Consider the following 18,540-nt stretch of genomic DNA (forward strand, 5'->3'; position numbering starts at 1 on the left):
GTTATGTGGAGGAAAAGATGAGAATTTCTCCAATGCAATATAATTGTCGCTTTTATCTGAGGATTGTTAGTGTTGATCTGATCTGCAGCTCATGGTTTGGTTTATCCAGGTCAATTAAAATGATTTTTGTCTCTCCAAGTTTAGTGAATGTTTAGTTATTTAAATTAAGACCTCCCTGTATTCTTTGAAAGGATTAGCAATATTCTCTATCAACTGGGTGTTGTGAAACATCAGCATCTTCCCTCTGCTGGAAGAGTGGTTCTTCATGTCATAGAACTTAAATCTCTGCAAGCAGCCTTAAAGTTTGCTGCACCACAGTTTGGATTTGTTAGTGCTACATTATTTTAATGTTCAAGTTATTTATCGAGCTGACTTCTAAGTAGTTATATTTCAAAACACACTCTTATCTTCCATTAATCATTATGATAGGTACATAACATTTAAATAGCTGGATACTACAATCTGTCCAAAAAATTTGATGCATTTTCAAAAAGATTTCCTTTTATAATATACTTTATACATTTTAGGATTAAATTTTGTCAAATGGGAAGTTCTCATCATGGCTCAGTGGTTAACGAATCCAACTAGGAACCATGAGGTTGTGGGTTCAATCCCTGGCCTCGTTCAGTGGGTTAAGGATCTGGCATTGCCATGAGCTGTGGTGTAGGTTGCAGACGTGGCTTGGATCCTGTGTTGCTGTGGCTCTGGCATAGGCTGGTGGCCACAGCTCCAATTAGACCTCTAGCCTGGGAACCTCCATATGCCACAGGTGTGGCCCTAGAAAAGACCAAAAAAAAAATACTTGTCAAATGAACAATGAAAATTGAAAACTAATGTAGTTATATGCACACCATATTTTTGCTTCCATTAATTTTGTTTTGTATTTTTTTAAGATTTTTATTATTTTTATTATAGTTGATTTACAATATTCTGTTAATTTCTGCTGTAAAGCAAAGTAACCCAAACACACACACTTTTCCTCACATTGTCCTCCATTATGTTCCATCAAGGTGACTAGATATTTTTCCCTGTGCTATACAGCAGGATCTCATCCCTTATCCAATTCAAGTGCAATAGTTTGCATGTACTAACCCCAAACTCCCAGTCCATCTCACTCCCTCCCCCTCCCCCTAGGCAACCACAAGTCTGTTCTCCATGTCCATGATTTTCTTTATTTTCTGTAGATAGGTTCATTTGCACCATATATTAGGTTCTAGATATAAGTAGTATCATATGGTATTTGTCTTTTTCTTTCTGACTTCCTTCACTTGGTATGAGAGTCTCTAGTTCCATCCATGTTGCCACAAATGGCATTATTTTGGTTTTTTTTTATGGCTCAGTATTACGCCATTGTGTATATATACCACATTTTAATCCACTCATCTGTCAATGGACATTTAAGTGTTTTCCATGTCTTGGCTATGGTGAATAGTACTGCGATGAACATAGGGGTGCATATACCTTTTTCAATGAAAGTTTTGTCCGGATATATGCCCAGGAGTGGGATTACTGGGTCATATGTTAGCTCTACATTTAGCTTTCTGAGGTACTTCCATACTGTTTTCCATAACAGTTGTACCAATTTACATTCCCACCAACAGTGAAAGAGGGTACCATTTTCTCCACACCCTCTCCAGCATTTGTTACTTGTTGACTTATTAATGATGGCCATCCTGACCAGTGTGAGGTGGTACCTCATTGTAGTTTTTTATTTGCTTTTCTCAAATGATTAGTGATGCTGAGCATTTTTTTCTTGTGCCTGTTGGTCATCTACATATCTTCTTTGGAGAAATGTCCATTCAGTTCTTCTGCCCATTTTTCAATTGAGTTGTTGGTTTGCTGGTATTTAGTTGTATACGTTGTTTGTATATTTTAGAGATTAAACCCTTATCAGTGGCATCATTTAAAACTATTTTCTCCTATTCCTTAGGTTGTCATTTTGTTTTGTCTTTAAGGTTTCCTTTGTAAAAGCTTGTAAGTTTGATGAGGTATCACTGGTTTATTTTTGTTTTTATTTCTGTTGCCTTGGAATACTGACCTAAGAAAATATTTGTATGGTTGATGTCAGAATGTTTTGCCTATGTTCTCTACTAGGAGTTTTGTGGTGTCTTTTATGTTCATCTGTAAGGCATTTTGAGTTTATTTTTATGCATGGTGTGAGGGTGTGTTCTAGTTTCATTGGTTTATATGCAGCTGTCCAGTTTTGCCAGCACCACTTGCTGAAAAGACTGTCATTTTCCCATTTTATATTCTTGCCCCTTTGTCAAAGATTAATTAACAGTAAGTGTATGGGTTTATTTCTGTGTTCTCTTCTGTTCCATTGATTTCTATGTCTGTATTTGTACCAGTACCACACTGTCCTGATTACTGTAGCATTGTAATATTGCCTGAAGTTTGAGAGAATTATGCCTCCTGCTTGTTTTTTTTCCCCCCTCAGGTTGCTTTGGCAATTCTGGGTCTTTTATGGCTCCATATAAATTTTTGAAATATTTTTTTAGCTCTATGGAAAATATCATGGGTAATTTGATAAGGATTGCATTAAATCTGTAGATTTCTTTGGGTAGTATACCCATTTTAACAATATTAATTCTTCCAATCCAGGATCATGAAATATCTTTCCATTTATTTGCATCCTTTTAATTTCCTTGACTGATGTTTGATAGTTCTCAGCATATAAGTTTTTCACCTTTTTAATCAGGTTTATTACTAGGTATTTGGGGGGTGCAATTTTAAAAGGTATTTTTATCTTCCTTTTCTAATATTTCATTGTTAGTATACAGAAATGTAACCAATTTCTGATTGTTAATCTTGTATCCTGCTACTTTGTTGAGTTTTTAGATCACTTGGAGTTTTTGTGTGTTGTCATTAGGGTTTTCTATATATAGTATCATGTCATCTTCACAAAGTGACAATTTATAGAGTGACTTGCTTGGAGTATTTTCACAATTCTTCTCTTCCAATATGGGTACCTTTTATTTCTTTTGTTTGTTTTATTGCTCTGGCTAGGACTGCCATTACTATGCTGAATAAAATGGTGAGCATGAGCATGCATGCTTGTCTTGTTCCAGATTTTAGTGGGAAGACTTTCAGCATTTCTCCATTGAGTATTATATTGTCTGTGGGTTTGTCATAAATGGCTTTGATTATTTTATGTCCCCTCTATAACCAATTTGGTAAGTTTTATCATGAATGGACATTAGAATTTACCAAATGCTTTTTCTGCATCTATTGAGCTGATCATGTGGTTTTTGACTTTTCTTTGTTAATGTGGTATACGATGTTGATTGATTTGTGGCTTCAACCATCCTTGTGAACCTGGGATGAATCCCACTTAGTTGTGGTGTATATTCTTTTTTATGTGTTGTCAGATACAGCTGGCCAAAATTTTGTTGAGAATTTTTGCATATATATTTATCAAAGACATTGGCCTATAATTTTCTTTTTCAATTCATTTCAATTTCATTTCTAAGGATAAGTTTGTTCAGTCTATCTATTTATTCTTGATTCAGTTTTGGCAGGGTGTATTTCTTTAGAAATTTGTCCATTTGTTCTAGGTTGTCAAATGTGTTGGCATATAATTGTTCATAGTATTCTCTTATTTATTGTTTTGTATTTCTCCAGTATCTGTTGAGATTTCTCCTTTTTCATGTCTTGTTTGAGTTCGTTCCTCTTCTTTGTGAGTCTGGCCAGAAGTTTGTCAATTTTGTTAACCCTTTCAAAGGACAAGCTATTGGTTTTATTGATATTTTTCTATTTCTTTTTGAATCTATTTTATTGATTCTTCTCTGATCTTTATGATTTCCTTCATTTTCCTGAAAGGGTGTTTTTTTAACTTCTTTTTCTAATTCTTTTAGGTGTTAGATTAGGTTGTTGATTTGAGATTTTTCTTCTTTTTTCTGTATTGCTATGAACTTCTCTCTAAGTACTGCTTTTGTTGCATCCCATAGATTTCAAATGGTTTGTTTTCATTATCATTTTTCTTGAAGTATTTTTTTACTTTCCCTTTTGATTTCCTCATTGACCTATTGGTTTTTTAGTAGCATGTTGTTTAGTCTCCATGTAGTCAGTTTTTTCTTTTTCTTTTTTTTTTTTTGTCTTTTTGCCATTTCTTGGGCTGCTCCCATGGCACATGGAGGTTCCCAGGCTAGGGGTCAAAACTGGAGCCATAGCTGCCAGCCTATGCCAGAGCCACAGCAACATGGGATCTGAGCCATGTCTGCTACCTACACCAAAGCTCACGGCAATGCTGGATCCTTAACCCACTGAGCAAGGCCAGGGATCAAACCCACAACCTCATGGTTCCTAGTCGGATTCGTTAACCACTGAGCCATGAAGGGAACTCCAGTTTTTCCTCATTTCTTTTCCTGTGGTTGATTTATTTTCATGCCATTGTGGTGAGAGAAGATACTTGAAATAATTTCTATACTCTTAAATTTGCTGAGGTTAGTGCCCCAGTATGTGGTCAATCCTTGAGAATGTTCCATGTGCACTTGAAAAGAATGTATTTTCTGATTATTGGGGTTTTTTTTTGGTTGTAATGTCCTGAAAATGTCAATTAAGTCCAACATTTCTATTGTGTCATTTAGGATCTCTGTTGCCATATTGAATTTCTCTCTAGAGAACCTCTCCATTGATGTGAGTGGGGTGTTAAAGTCTCTCACTATTATTGTATTCCCATCACTTTGTCCTTTTTTTTTTTTGTCTTTTGGCCATTTCTTGGGCTGCTCCCATGGCATATGGAGGTTCCCAGGCTAGGGGTCGAATCGGAGCCATAGCTGCCGGCCTACACCAGAGCCACAGCAACGTGGGATCCAAGCTGCATCTGCAACCTACCCCACATGGCAACGCTGGATCCTTAACCCACTGAGCAAGGCCAGGGATCAAACCCGCAACCTCATGGTCCCTAGTCGGATTCAGTAACCACTGAGCCATGACAGCAACTCCACCATCACTTTCTCCTTTTATGTCAGTTACTATGTATATGATAACAGATATTTGTATAATATCTGGGTGCTTCTATATTAGGGATGTATATATTGACGACTTTAATATCCTCTTCTTGAATGGATCCTTTTATCATTAAATAGTGTCCTTCTTTGTCTTTCTTTATGGCCTTCATTTTAAAGTCTATTTTCTCTGATATGAGTAATGCAACTCCTGCTTTCCTGTCTTTTCCATTTGCATGAGTTAGCTTTTTCGATACTTTTATTTTCAATTTATATGTGTCCTTTGTTCTAATATGAGTCTCCTGTAGATAGATAGCATCTTGTAGGTTCTTCTTTGTCCAATCTGCCACTTGGCCTTTTGATTGGAGCATTCAGTCCATTGACATTTAAAGTAATTATTGATAAATATGTATTTATTTGCCATTTTAAACCTTGTTTTCTAGTTTATTCTATGTTTCTCCTTTGTTCCTTTCTCTTTTTTTTTTTTTTTTGGTTGGATGATTTCCTTTTATTTTATGCTTGTGTTCTCTTCGTTTTAGTTTTTTTTTTTTGTCTTTGTCTTTTTGCTATTTCTTTGGGCCACTCCCACGGCATATGGAGGTTCCCAGGCTAGGGGTCAAATCGGAGCTGTAGCCACTGGCCTACACCACAGCCACAGCAAAGCAGGATCCGAGCTGCATCTGCAACCTACACCACAGCTCATGGCAACGCCGGATTGTTAACCCACTGAGCAAGGGCAGGGAATGAACCCGCAACCTCATGGTTCCTAGTCAGATTTGTTAACCACTGTGCCATGACAGGAACTCCCTGTTTTAGTTTTTTTTGAATGTAATGATTGATTTTGACTTGTGATTGCCTTGTTTTAAAGTATGTTAACTCTTTCTTGTATCCACTTGCTTTAGCCTGATAGTCATATATGCTCAAACACATTAAAAAAAAAAAGTCTAGGTTTTCTTTCCTTCCCCACATTTTATGATTTTTGAAGTCCTTTATTAACATACTCCTGTTTGTCCTTTTGCTGTTCCTTGTGTTTATCATGGCTTTTACAATAGGTTTTTTTTTTTCTTTAAATCTGTATACTGGCTTATTTAAGCAATTGCTTCTAATTATTATTTCCTCCATCCTATTTCCTTTTCTTTTTTATTTAGAGGAGCCCTTTCAGTATTTATTTTAGAATGGGTTTAGTATTGCTGTACTATTTTTGTTTGTTGAAGAATCTTTTTATTTCTCCTAATTTAAATTATATTCTTGCTAGGTAGAATATCCTAGGCTGCAAGTTTTTCCCTTTTAGAACTTTGAATATATCTTGCCACTCTGCTGGCTTGCAGTATTTCTGTGGCGAAATCAGCTGATGGCCTTATGGGGGTTCACTTATAGTTAAGTCTTTGTTTTTCTCTTGCTGCCTTTAGAATCTTCTCTTAATCTTTAACCTTTGCCACTTTTGTTATAAAATATCTTGGTGTGAGCCTGTTTGTGTTCAACTTGTTTGGGGCCCTCTGTGCATCCTGTATCTTGATATCTGTTTCCTTTAGATTTGGAAAGTTTTCAGCCATAATTTCTTCAAATATATTTTCAATCCCCTTTTCCTTTTCTTCTCTTTCTGGAATTCCTATTATGCATAGATTGGCCTACTTTATATTATTCCATAGATCTCTTATATTGCTTTCATTTATATTTTTTCATTTGGTTTTCTGTCTTCTGTCCCTAATGGGTGACTTCCATTATTGTATCTTCCACGTCACTAATTCGTTCCTCTGTATTATTCCTTCTGCTCTTCAGTGCCCTTAACACAGCTTGTGTCTCTGCAAGTGAATTTTCTAATTTTTCTTGACTCCTCCTTATATTTTCTAGTTCCGTTCTAATGTAATCTGCATTACTGCTCATATTCACTCTTAATTCCTTCATACTCGCTCTTAAATCCTTCAGTATTTTCACTATTTCCTTTTTGAACTTGGTGTCTATTAGACTGCAGAGGTCTGTTTCATTGTTTGCTCCTTCAGGTGGAGAATTCTCCTGTTCTTTTAACTGAGAATGGTTTCTGAGCTTCTTCATTTTGCTTATATTTTTCTTATTCTATGAGTTTAGGGAAAACAACTACTGTAGTCTTAGAGGGCTAATTATATACATGAGTTCCCCTGAGTATTTTGTGAGGGCTATTTTTAGGGTGCCATGAATGCTTCCAAGGGAGATGGAAGCAATGGGAAGGGCTAGTATTCAGTGCCTGGTTGCTGGGCCCTTGTCAGTGGCAAGGACCTGTGGGAACATGGCATGGGCTGCTTCTAATTACAGGGCCCTGGGAAGTGACAGTGATCAGGCAGATGTGGGTGGTGCCTGGAGCTTTTGGCAGTGGCAGCAGCAGGGTGGGTGCATTCCCAGGGGAGTGAGAGCAACAATGGGTGGTGCTCAGTTGTAATGTCCTCCTCTTTGTTGACCTCTGAGGTGACTGGGGCCACAGGTAGTGCCTGTTCATGGATCCCTAGTGGTGTTGGGCCATGCCCACCACTGGTATCTGAGATGACTGCTGTAGCTTGCCTCTGCCACCTGTAAACCGCACAAGAGATGCTGTGTCATGTTTAGCCCCCTGCTGCCCTTAGCCCACACAAGAGGCACTGTCATCCATAGCCCACACAAATGGCACCTTCCTTCCTGTATCCTGAGCCAGAGGTGCCCCACCTTCTGAGAGTCCATGCATGCACAGGGAAATGTATTTCTATGGCAGTCCAACCCACTCCTCTCAGTCTCCTCGACAATGGTGCCTTGCTTCTCCTGTGGGCTCAGAACTCCTTCCAGGTTCCACTGGCTGTGATGCTTTGCTTCCTGACCTGTGGAACACCCCTCCCTAGCCCCTCAGGCTGTCTCCACACAGCCAATGTTAGAACTCTCCCTCTAACTGACCTCTGGAGCCTGAGTCTCAGTGCCCAGCCCCCACCTGAGTGCCTCATGCTGTGGTGTCTGGGGGCAGTGGTATGGATGGTCTGTGAGGTTCTCACTGCACTTGGCCCTCCTCAGTCCAGCTGCTGTGCTCTTCTCCACGACTTTGAGGTCCCTCCATCTTGGCTGATCTCCCTGGTAGTTAGGGGACTTCCCAGAGTGTGGTTTCCTTTCCTTTTTAACAGCTCCTTCTGAGGAGTTCTAGTCCTGTCCCTTTTCCTTTTCTCTTTTTTTCCTTTTGTTCTACCTAGTTACATGGAGGGTTTCTTGCCCTTTTTGGAGGGTTAAGCTCTCTGCCAGCATTCAGTAGATATTGTGTGAATTTTTGTACATGTTGATGGTTTTTTTTGATGTGTTTGCGGGAGAAGGTGAGTACCACATCTTATAATCCTCAGCCATCTTGATCCTTCCTTCTTGATCCTAGTTTTGAATTTTCAGTTCCACTTTGATAAATTACCAGATAGTGATTTGTTAAAAATTCATATATTTAAAAGCCATATCTAATATTTAACTTCAGGCCTATAGAAATGGAATAGTACCATCAAATTGTATCCTGTATGCATATAGTAATCATTTAAAATAGAGCATTCTTATTGATGTGTTTGAAAAAATGATAGCTAGTTTGAAGTATGTATTAAATTCACATTTTTTAAAAAAGGGAAAAAGCAATTTTTTATTTCTGTATTTTCAAAAGTTGAAGGTGGTTATTTTGAAAAGCAGTCAAACATTCAGGTGGACTTGTAAAACAATTTTAATTTTTCTTCAAAATATATGAGATGTCATCATTAGCCTTTACACTTGAAAAATGGAGACAATTGTACAGGAAAGGAAGGGGAAACAAGTTTTCAGATTTTAATCTCAAGTTTTAAAAGTATTCAGATAAGGCATATTAAAAATTTCTATTTACTTTCCCATTGTCCAACACTGTCAAACATAATTTTCATGTCTCCTGATTTCATAAAACATATTGTCATTTATTAGAAATAAGTTTATTTTAGATCTTTTCCTAAATACCATGATTTCTTGCTTTAAATGATGTCTCCTCAGTAGTGCCATCTATCTCATAAACTGACCAGCAGTTTCATTCTTTAAAAAAATTCCAATCTATATGGATTTAAAGAATAAATATCACATACCTGTGGTAAACTATTTTATCACCACCAGATACAAGTGATCAGTATTTTACAATGAAGAAATTCATAGTTTTTAACCGCATATTACTGCACTATGATTGGACCGACTGAAGTAAGGGACTTTTTATACAGACCAGTTTTGATAAGCAACCTGAAAAATGGAGGAAAAAAGGAAATGGTTGGAATACAGTTTGGCTACTAACTTTAATCAAAACTCACCAGACCTAATTGGAGTTTCCTGGTGGCCGAGCAGTTAAGGATCTGGCATTGTCATTGCTATGGCTCAACTTCTGTCCGTGGCTCAAGAACTTCTGCATGTTATGAGTGTGGAGGAAAAAAAAAGACCTTACCAGACCTAACAAAATTTTAAAGAATCTGATGAAAAGTGCTGCCCTTAATATGAATTATAATTAGATAGTATCATCTGTCTGAAGAAAATAGCCAAGTCAGTTGCTGCTCTTCATGTAGAAACAAAAATAGAGGGCTCAGGCATTAGGCATATGGAGAAGAAAGAAAAGAAAGAAAGAAAAAGAAACAAAAGACTAAAAGGGAACTGGAAACCCCCCAAAGTAGAGTTACTCTAACCGCTACTCCCAAATGGCCAAATGTTGTATGCTTCCAATAATTCTGACTTTGCAGAGAAGACATTACAATCTTACTAAAAATAAATGAACATACAAAGTGAAACAATACCAAGAAAAAAAAATCAAATAAAAAATAACAAAACCCTGCGATGATGAATGCTGCTTGTACCATACCGGCAGTAAGGAACTCTAAATAAAAAACTTGCAGGTATACAGCAACAGTGCAAGTGGCATATATGCTGGGTCCTGTGCACATAGTCTCTTCAATGCAGTGTTAAGTTTCCTCTCAGCAGCCACCTGCAAAGAACTGAAGTGTAGTGAATGGAGATTTACTGTGGCTGGTTCACTGACGCCATAAGTAAGAGTGGTCAGTGCCATAATTCATGTTTGTTGGCTGAATACTACTCTTGGGAAATTCTTAGTCTCTAGACTTTTTTCCTAACATGCAGTTTCTCATGAACAAGTGTTGATTAAGAGTGAACTAGAAATGAATCTCAGCTGAGCTCCTTGGTTTTTAAGACATTTGTTAACACTTTTCTTCTTTTTAAAAGCCCAGTGTTGTTTGATAAGCAGCCACTAAATAAATCCTCCCCTTTTTCAAGGTTCTTCCCTTTCATTTCCCTCAGGTGGACCCTATGTAAACCTAAAAACATATGGTAACTTTATATACAAGGTATCTCAAAGTGCAAAATGTGTTACATATAGTTTCATAGGCTTCATTTAAACACACCATTTTATACAATACATTACAGTTTGCAATTTCTGCTCATAAATTTACACCACTGAACAGACAACTACAGTTGACCCTTGAACAATGCAGGTTTGAACTTTTATGTGAATATTTTTCAATAGTAAATACTATACTACATTATCTGAAATTGTTTGAATCCCCAAATACAGAGGAATTTTGGATACAAAGTGTCAATTATAAATTATACAAGGATTAACATACCAACCCCCACCCCATGTTCAGGGTCAACTATTACTTCAAAAGGTTGGCCACTCAAGTGACCCAAGGCCTTCCTACACAAGGTTAATATAGCTGAACTATACAAGCTTTATTCAGGCCAAAACAGTTAATCTTACACTTATCACATATATACATACATATTTTTAAATGCTCTTTAAATGGTTAAGGATAGCCAGCCATGAATTATCTTATAGTTTGGTTTCTGGTTTGCAAACACTGTACACATTAAAAAAAAATGTGCAAGACAAGTCACTTTATTTCCTTCTGCACAATCTGCTCACCCTGTAACTCTTTTGCAAGGATTCTTGACCGCTGTAGAACCACACTAAGCTCTTCAATGACCTTTGGTGGTAACTTATTATTAGAGTCCAAAGTAGCTTTGTCATTCCTGTCTTCAGTTTTCCTCAATGTCTTTACACCTTTATGACTTTTCTCTTGCCCTTGAAAGACCTCAGTCTCTGTGTCCTCTAGACAGTTGAAACTCCGATGTTTTCTGGTTCGATTTCGAAGTTTCTCATCCTTGTGCTCCAGGCACTGGGCCACGAGAGAGGCTCTCTGCTTTAAGGTCCCATCCCCAAGCTCTAGTTCATGCTTTGCGCCGAGCCTCAGTCTTTCCAATTCTGCTCTTGCACTCTAAAATTAAAACAAGACATCTCACTGGGAAGCAACACTTTGTTGAAAGAGTACCTTCCCCCTAAAAGTTGATGCTTCTTATATTAGAATTTATTTCTATGATTTAGGTTCTAACTTGACTTTGGCACAAGTGGTATGTCTGAATTTATAGACTGATCTCAGAGCTACAAAATCAACTGAAATGTAGACCATGGAAATTCATTTTAGCAAGCATTTAACATACCACTTCAAAGATGTCTTTCAAGTTATTCAGAATTGACTCTCATTTCAAATATGCCTCTTCCAATTCACTCCTGCTTGGATGTGTCACTTGTTCATGCATCTGTAATTCTTACAGTGTTGTACCCGAAGTATAAAGGAAAAAGGTGGTCTCCATGGTCATGAGAGTCCAGGAAATGCTCTATACTATAGATCCCTCTTTGAGATTCACAGTGTATGTTAGAGCATATGAAACAAGCTGAGGAATATTACAGCAGAAAAACCTGGTTGACTTCTTTTTCTGTTTATTTTCTCCTCCCTAAGTATTTGACCAGTGAAATCTTTTCCCCCACATAATGCCCATTAGAATCCCACAGATATATTTCTGAAAACACTGAAAGGTACAAAGTGTTACGTATTAAAAGCCACTTGTGTATCAGTGAGTTAGAGTACACATTCATTCAGTGAACTTTAAGTGCCTACAGGTAGCAGAAATCCATTGAGACACAACCTGCGTTGGTACACAGAGGTGCACTTTCTTAACAAACATGGCATCTTGTGACTGGGCAAGTTCTGGCATGCAGAACTCTCATCAGGTTCTCAGAGGGGACTAGAGCCTAATCAAATGTAAGATAAAAGAGTGAACAATGGAGCATCGAGGATACAGTGCATATGGAGCTATAGCTAAAGGCTACCCAACAAAAACTGGGTCAGTATAAGAGTGTAAAGGGATAAGTCATTTTTTTCCTGACACAAGAAAAAAAAATTGCAAAGCACAGAAAGAAATACAAGGAGAATTTATGACATTACAAATGTTTCAGAGAGAGGAGGAAATGAAAATGAAAATATGAAATTGAAATTGAGTGGCAATTAACAGTATTAACTGAGTAGCATTAACAGTATAGTAACTAAGGATGTACAAGGAAATGTTTAAAGAGCAATGCCTCACTTCTTTATTTTTCTCTATAGTGCTCATTACTTTCCAATATACTAGATAAGCTATTCATATCCCCTTGTGATTGTCTGAATGCCCTGCTAGAAAGTCAGCCCAGTGCAAGAAAGGTTCTTGTTTTTTGCTTTTGTTTCATTTGGTCACTGACATGTGAACGTATCACACCGCCTGCACACAGGACATGATCAATAAATATTTTCTGAATAGTGAATGAAGATTGTAAAAAATTCAGATGTATAATATTCTGTTCTATTTTCTTAAATTCCAGCAGATTGAGACATGAAACTATAAGTTCAAACTAAATAAAAATATTTTCATCAACATAATTCATAAATAATTTTGCAACTTGGAATTTTCTGATAAGAGTATTTTTTATACATCTCAGATAAATGTTTCTCCTACTCAAAAACTGATAGGAAAAAATAGTTATTTAGGATCTAGCTTGACTTCAAAGTCTCATTAGACTATGTTAGAGATAGTGATGACAATTGCACAACAGTGTGAAGGGAATCAATGCCATAAAATGGTTAAAATGGAAAATTTTTGTTATGTTTATTTTATCACAATGGAAAAAATAAAAATGGCTATTTAGCATAGGAATGTGACTGGGAGTTTATAAACAAATATTAATCTTCGTTTCACGTGACATCTAAAATCAAGGATCAACAGAGTAGTTTTATATATCATAGCAACAGTTCTCATTATAGTTCAACTATCAGCAGAAAGACTTTGAAGCTCCCTTAGATAAAGAATTTAGAGGCCACATCTTTAATATATGTGATGGTGAAATTTCAAATAAAACTACACTGTTAGCCTAAATAACATAACCTTATATGAAGGTGAGGAGATGAAGCGAACTGGTATGAATCAAGATGTGACAGTGAGTACTTAGCATGAACAGCCTGGTATATGGAGTGCCTCTGCTTGCTGTGGGCAAAAAAGAAAAGGAATCGATACCATAGGAAGAAGGACATCATATATGTGCTGCACTGTCCATAAAAGATAAAGTATTAATAACTTCTAAGACTGGCTTATAAAATATGAAATTAGCAAGAGGTAGCCTGGTCCAGATGATGCCAGTTTGTGTCAGAGGGCATTTAGAGATAATTTTTTTTTTTTTAAATGGAATGAGGATCTGAAATGGAATCCGCCTCCAGGTAGAGAGAACTGTTCTGTCACAGAGCAAGGTGCAGGAATGGATTCTCAGAGCAAATCTCTCACATGGCTCTGGTCTGTGCTGCCTATATTTTCCATTATATCCAGATGGGGGCCAATTGTGATGGAGGTCTTGTAATATCAAAAAGTAGTATGACCAATATACAGATTACAGCAGGAATTCTTAAATGTCGTTCACTACTGCAGTCATTGGTATTAGTCGATATAATCTCTTTGCTATAAAATATATACTCATATCACTAATCCTCAACATAATGCTTTAAACTTTATATGACAATACTTATGGTAAAAACTGTATTGTGCAGAAAGAGAAACCAAGGAAATAACAATTTGCTCAAAGTCACATAGGTAGAAGTTTCAAATGGACCCCAGGTTGGCCTGTTTGAAACCAATGTGCTTCTTTTCACCACACCAATCTGTGGTCCAAGATGGTGAGAGGGGAGAGGGGTGTTTATTGGGTAGGAGTCTAGGTCACCATTTTCTGCTTCAACTGCATCATTTTCTTTGCTTATAATTTTTGTTTCACAGATTTTTTTCAAGGCATGCTTGAAAGGAATGACAATTTTGAGAACCAGTGGATTATTTCATACTGTCTTCCAAGCTCTATTTTGTCTCAGTAAGTATTAACTATGCCAAGCATTATTCCAATAAATTGTTTTGTATGATATCATTTAATCCTCATAATCACCCTATGAAGTAAGGGCTTTTTATTATCCCTATGAGCTTACAGAGAAAAGCTGAGCACAGTGAAGTTAAGGGGGTGCCCAAGAGGAAGTAGAAGGGCCTTCCATAGCCGCTAGCTTGTGCATTCTTAAGCACTGTTTGCCTCATCAGGTATGATTTCTTTTGCCAACACCTTATTTCCCTGGCTGATTCACTAGCTCACTACTAATTTACTCAATTTTACAAGTCACTTCTTCCAGGAAGCATTTGCTGCTTGGATTAGGGATCCTTATACAATTGTCAATTAAACCTCATGAATGTAAAGAAATCTGATATGACTACATTTTTTTCATAAAATTATAATCTACTTAGCAATATTTTGTATTTTATTAATATATTTTCTTACAGTTACATAAATTTAATTCTGTAACAATATTTTGTCATTTTATTAATATATTTTCTTACATAGTTACATAAATTTAATTCTGTAACAAGTATTTTAATGGTTCATATGAAAATTGCAATTTACATTTTGTTTTCTTTTTAAACCTTCAGTGTTTTTCACTGAAAAACATCAAACATTCAAAAGTTTTCTTCACAAAATTTGTTGAATTACCACATCTACTAAATTTACAAAAAAAAAGCTTGGTTTAGTTTAACTACTCATAAGTTTTCTAGAAATGAATATCCTATTCCATAAAATTGTTCCTAAGGTCTTTAACAGTTTTATAATAGTTATGTAGTAGTTGATGAATAGTTTTAATTCATTGGTTTTCTGATCTTATTCTAAAAACAAAACAAAACAAAACTGTATCTGAAATTCTGGATTTAGGGTTAACTACAAAACTATTGTATGTTCAGTATCACCTCAATTTTATACTGGATGCTGTTTAAAATATTTTGATCCTGTTAATTTATCTTTTGCTTTGCTTCATAATTGATCCGGAGGCAATGTCAGAAGTGTGGTCACAGTAGGGCATATCTACTCCCTATGTTGCTTTATTTGTTTTAACCTGTATCCCCTAACCTGAGTTTCTGGGACTTGTAACTCCTAAAATTTTTGAGATTCTAGATTAGCAGAAGAATCCATGGTCTGGCAGAATGATTTTACTACCACGAAAAACCTGTAAGCACAGAATGGCAGGAGGAACAAGCTCCTGTCTTGAGGTTTTAGTCTTCCCTTTAATTATATCACTGTAGGACTGTGCAGGCAGCAAAGGAAATAAACCATTATTTTCAAAGCTTTTGTCTTTTACAGAAGAGGAATGTTACAATGGAATAAATGTTCAAGGGAGATATCCATGAAAAAAACCATTTAAAAGAAATCTGATCACTAAATTAAAATGGCTTTCATCTTTCAAAAGTTATTCCTGTTTGGAAAGCAAGACACTCAAACAGCTTAATCCCAAACCTAGGCTCTAGGAAGAACGAACAATATCTTTTACATGCTTCTCTTTTGGCTTCACGGGACTCTGAAGATGCTGAAACATGCATTTGTCCCAAAATGTCTAATGAATTTGAATCAAGACTGATGCTTCGTACATGTACCTCCCCCTTCAAAGTGAGAAGGAAAACAAATAGCAGTTTCATGAAATATGCCAAATCATCTTTTATTTAATGCTCAGGCATTCATCCCACCGGTCCTTAAATTAACTGACACCCCACAGCTTCCAAACCATTGGAATTTGATTATGTTACTGGAAAGGATAGTTACCATAGCTCCAGACATATTCTGCCGTGGGCTTATTCTGAGGAAATTAAGCATGAACTTGTAACATTTTAATTTGGACTCTGATTTTTACCACCAGAACCTCTGTATACATACTTAACATTCTTGGCTATTTTTATAAAAAAATAAGTGGTGATATTATACATACTTGAATGGTCAATGATATTTTTAAAAGTAATCATTTAAGAGAAGTTAATAAAACATAAAGCTCAAAGAATGGCATAGGGTTATTTGTAAATTTGTCCTGATAGATGTGATTTTTACTATGCTTTACCAAGTGATTACTCCTGGGCTTTTGAAAGCGATGAAGTAATTCATGGCATTCAATCACATTAGGACAGGAGAAAACAAATGCTATAATTACAATAGAAACAAAAATCCTAACGTACCTCGATCTCTCTCCGGGCTTGGGTTGCATTTCTCTCATGCTGGATGGGAATTAGAGGCAAGCCTCCGATTTTGGGGTTTTTGGTTATAGAACGTTTTCGTTCCTTTCCAGCTGGTGGCCATAAATCATTTTCATGCTGTGGAAACACAATTGCTTGCTGTGGGTTGTGATTTCATTATGTGGTACACCAAGTTATATAGTCACTTGGCTTCTTTCCCATCCCATACATCCACGTCAGATGGTCTGCTTTCCTTGAGAAGGCTGTTTGTAATTATGATGTTGACTCTGGGGGTGGCACCGCTGGAGGATGTAAAACTCTTAAGTGAACTGAGCTTTGAGGTCTCAGTTCAATTTCTAAACTTCAAATGCATGCCTTCTATGCTACTTATCAAACCAAAAGGGAGAAAATATTGGAGGAAAGCTGCAAATCTCTCTGTGGAAGTAAAACAATACACCTGTCTACAGTCCTAGGCGCTGTAATCAAAGTAACTATACATTGATTTTCTTTTCCCACCAAAGACCACTTTAGTGTACAGATAATTTGACTATATATATATATACACACCCCCAAGACAACCTAAGGCATGGCTATTAGAAAAGTTAATTTTATTTTATGACCTTTTGAAAAATGTTAGTCATTAATTCCAAAGAAATATTACCTTATACACACACATATATATATGCATATATATATACACACATATATACTGAATATCATTGTAAAATAGAGAGTGTTGCACCTTTGTTCTCAAATTATTGACTCTACATTTCGGCCACCGAACAATTAGAAGTACACCTGGAGAAAAGTTAACTGTAAAGGGGAGAAATATCCACAGGTAAGAATATAAGCTTTTGAATGATAAATCCTTAAGATATGCATATAAAAGAAAAATTTTAAAGAATTTTCTCCTTCTCAGGATAGATTAACTTTTCAGAAGTTGTGAAAACCAAATAAAGAAATACGAAATACTCTGCATTGAACAGCTTACAAATGTTTTGATGAAATGAAAAGCACTTGGTAAACTATATAGCTAAATGCTTACTCAGCATTTTCTCAAGATAGAACATAGTCTTATGTTGCAATTAGTATTTTAATGTCATATTTTATAGCAAAGAACTAATTTCAACAAATGTTGACTAAGTACTCATTATATTGAAGGGCATACTTCTGACTTTGTGCCTACTGATACACAGATATTATCTAACCCCCAACGATCCTACAACAGTGTAGGTCCTGTTATTACTAGACTTTGTGAATAGACATTGGATCTACCGTGAATTTCAGTGAAGGGCTCACTTTGGTTCAGCAAATCTGCAATGGTAGATGGTGCAATATTTTTCAATCAGAAAGTTACAAGCGGAGTTCCCGTCGTGGCGCAGTGGTTAACGAATCTGACTAGGAACCATGAGGTTGCAGGTTCGGTCCCTGCCCTTGCTCAGTGGGTTAACGATCCGGCGTTGCTGTGAGCTGTGGTGTAGGTTGCAGACGTGGCTCAGATCCTGCGTTGCTGTGGCTCTGGCATAGGCTGGTGGCTACGGCTCCGATTAGACCCCTAGCCTGGGAACCTCCATATGCTGCGGGAGCGGCCCAAGAAATAGCAAAAAAAAAAAAAAAAAAAAAGTTACAAGCTTCATATTATTTTTATATCATGGATTTAAACTTGGTAAAATTAACTTTGATGTTACATAACTGGGATATTCCCAACACATAAGGCTGGGAGAAAACAGTCTGAGAAGGAATTAGGTAATGCTGTGGATCATGCTTCCACTTTTACTCACTGATGTATAGCATGTATTTTAAATGGTACTTCAAGGAATCTAAGGGAAAATGGAGTTTATTTCTTTTTCTGACATGATATGCAATGCTGTGAATACCAGCTAATTAGTTCTCACTGGATTGATCCAAGAGGTGTTTGTCCCAACAACAGAAATGAAATCTAAGAGATAAGTTCTGATAACATTTATAATTATGTATAAGTGACCTCAAAAGTCATACTGCATACATAGATCATATAGCTTAGGATCATATTTTCTTTATTCCACCACAGCTTTAGTGTGTATAACTGACAAAATACTTAAAAGTGTATTATGTGATGATTTACTTACCGTATGCATACATGATGAAAGGGATTCCCCCCCATAATTAATCAACATATCCACCACCTCACATATTTCTTTTGTGGGAAAGAACATTTAAGTTCTACTCTCCTAGCAAATTTAGATTATATAATGTAGTA

General features: G+C 36.5%; 1 protein-coding gene and 1 long non-coding RNA gene across 7 annotated transcripts in view; one reads left to right on the plus strand and one right to left on the minus strand.

The window, feature by feature from the left end:
- Positions 1 to 18,540, plus strand: part of LOC125137997 (uncharacterized) — an 85,902-nt gene that overhangs the window by 64,022 nt on the left and 3,340 nt on the right. The window contains exon 2 of the long non-coding RNA XR_007137559.1: positions 14,052 to 14,139. This is a non-coding gene — a long non-coding RNA (uncharacterized LOC125137997). The remainder of the gene's footprint in view (positions 1 to 14,051; positions 14,140 to 18,540) is intronic.
- The window catches only part of ARAP2 (ArfGAP with RhoGAP domain, ankyrin repeat and PH domain 2), a 172,202-nt gene continuing 162,272 nt past the window's right edge, over positions 8,611 to 18,540 (minus strand). For all 6 annotated transcript variants that reach the window (XM_047799201.1, XM_047799202.1, XM_047799200.1 and 3 more), the window contains 2 exons: positions 16,305 to 16,439; positions 8,611 to 11,197 (listed from right to left, as the gene is read on the minus strand). In XM_047799201.1, coding sequence (XP_047655157.1) covers positions 10,814 to 11,197; positions 16,305 to 16,439 — 519 coding nt within the window. In that variant the 3' untranslated portion in view covers positions 8,611 to 10,813. The remainder of the gene's footprint in view (positions 11,198 to 16,304; positions 16,440 to 18,540) is intronic.

The sequence above is a fragment of the Phacochoerus africanus genome, chromosome 10 (assembly GCF_016906955.1).
Source record: "Phacochoerus africanus isolate WHEZ1 chromosome 10, ROS_Pafr_v1, whole genome shotgun sequence".
NCBI lineage: Eukaryota > Metazoa > Chordata > Mammalia > Artiodactyla > Suidae > Phacochoerus > Phacochoerus africanus.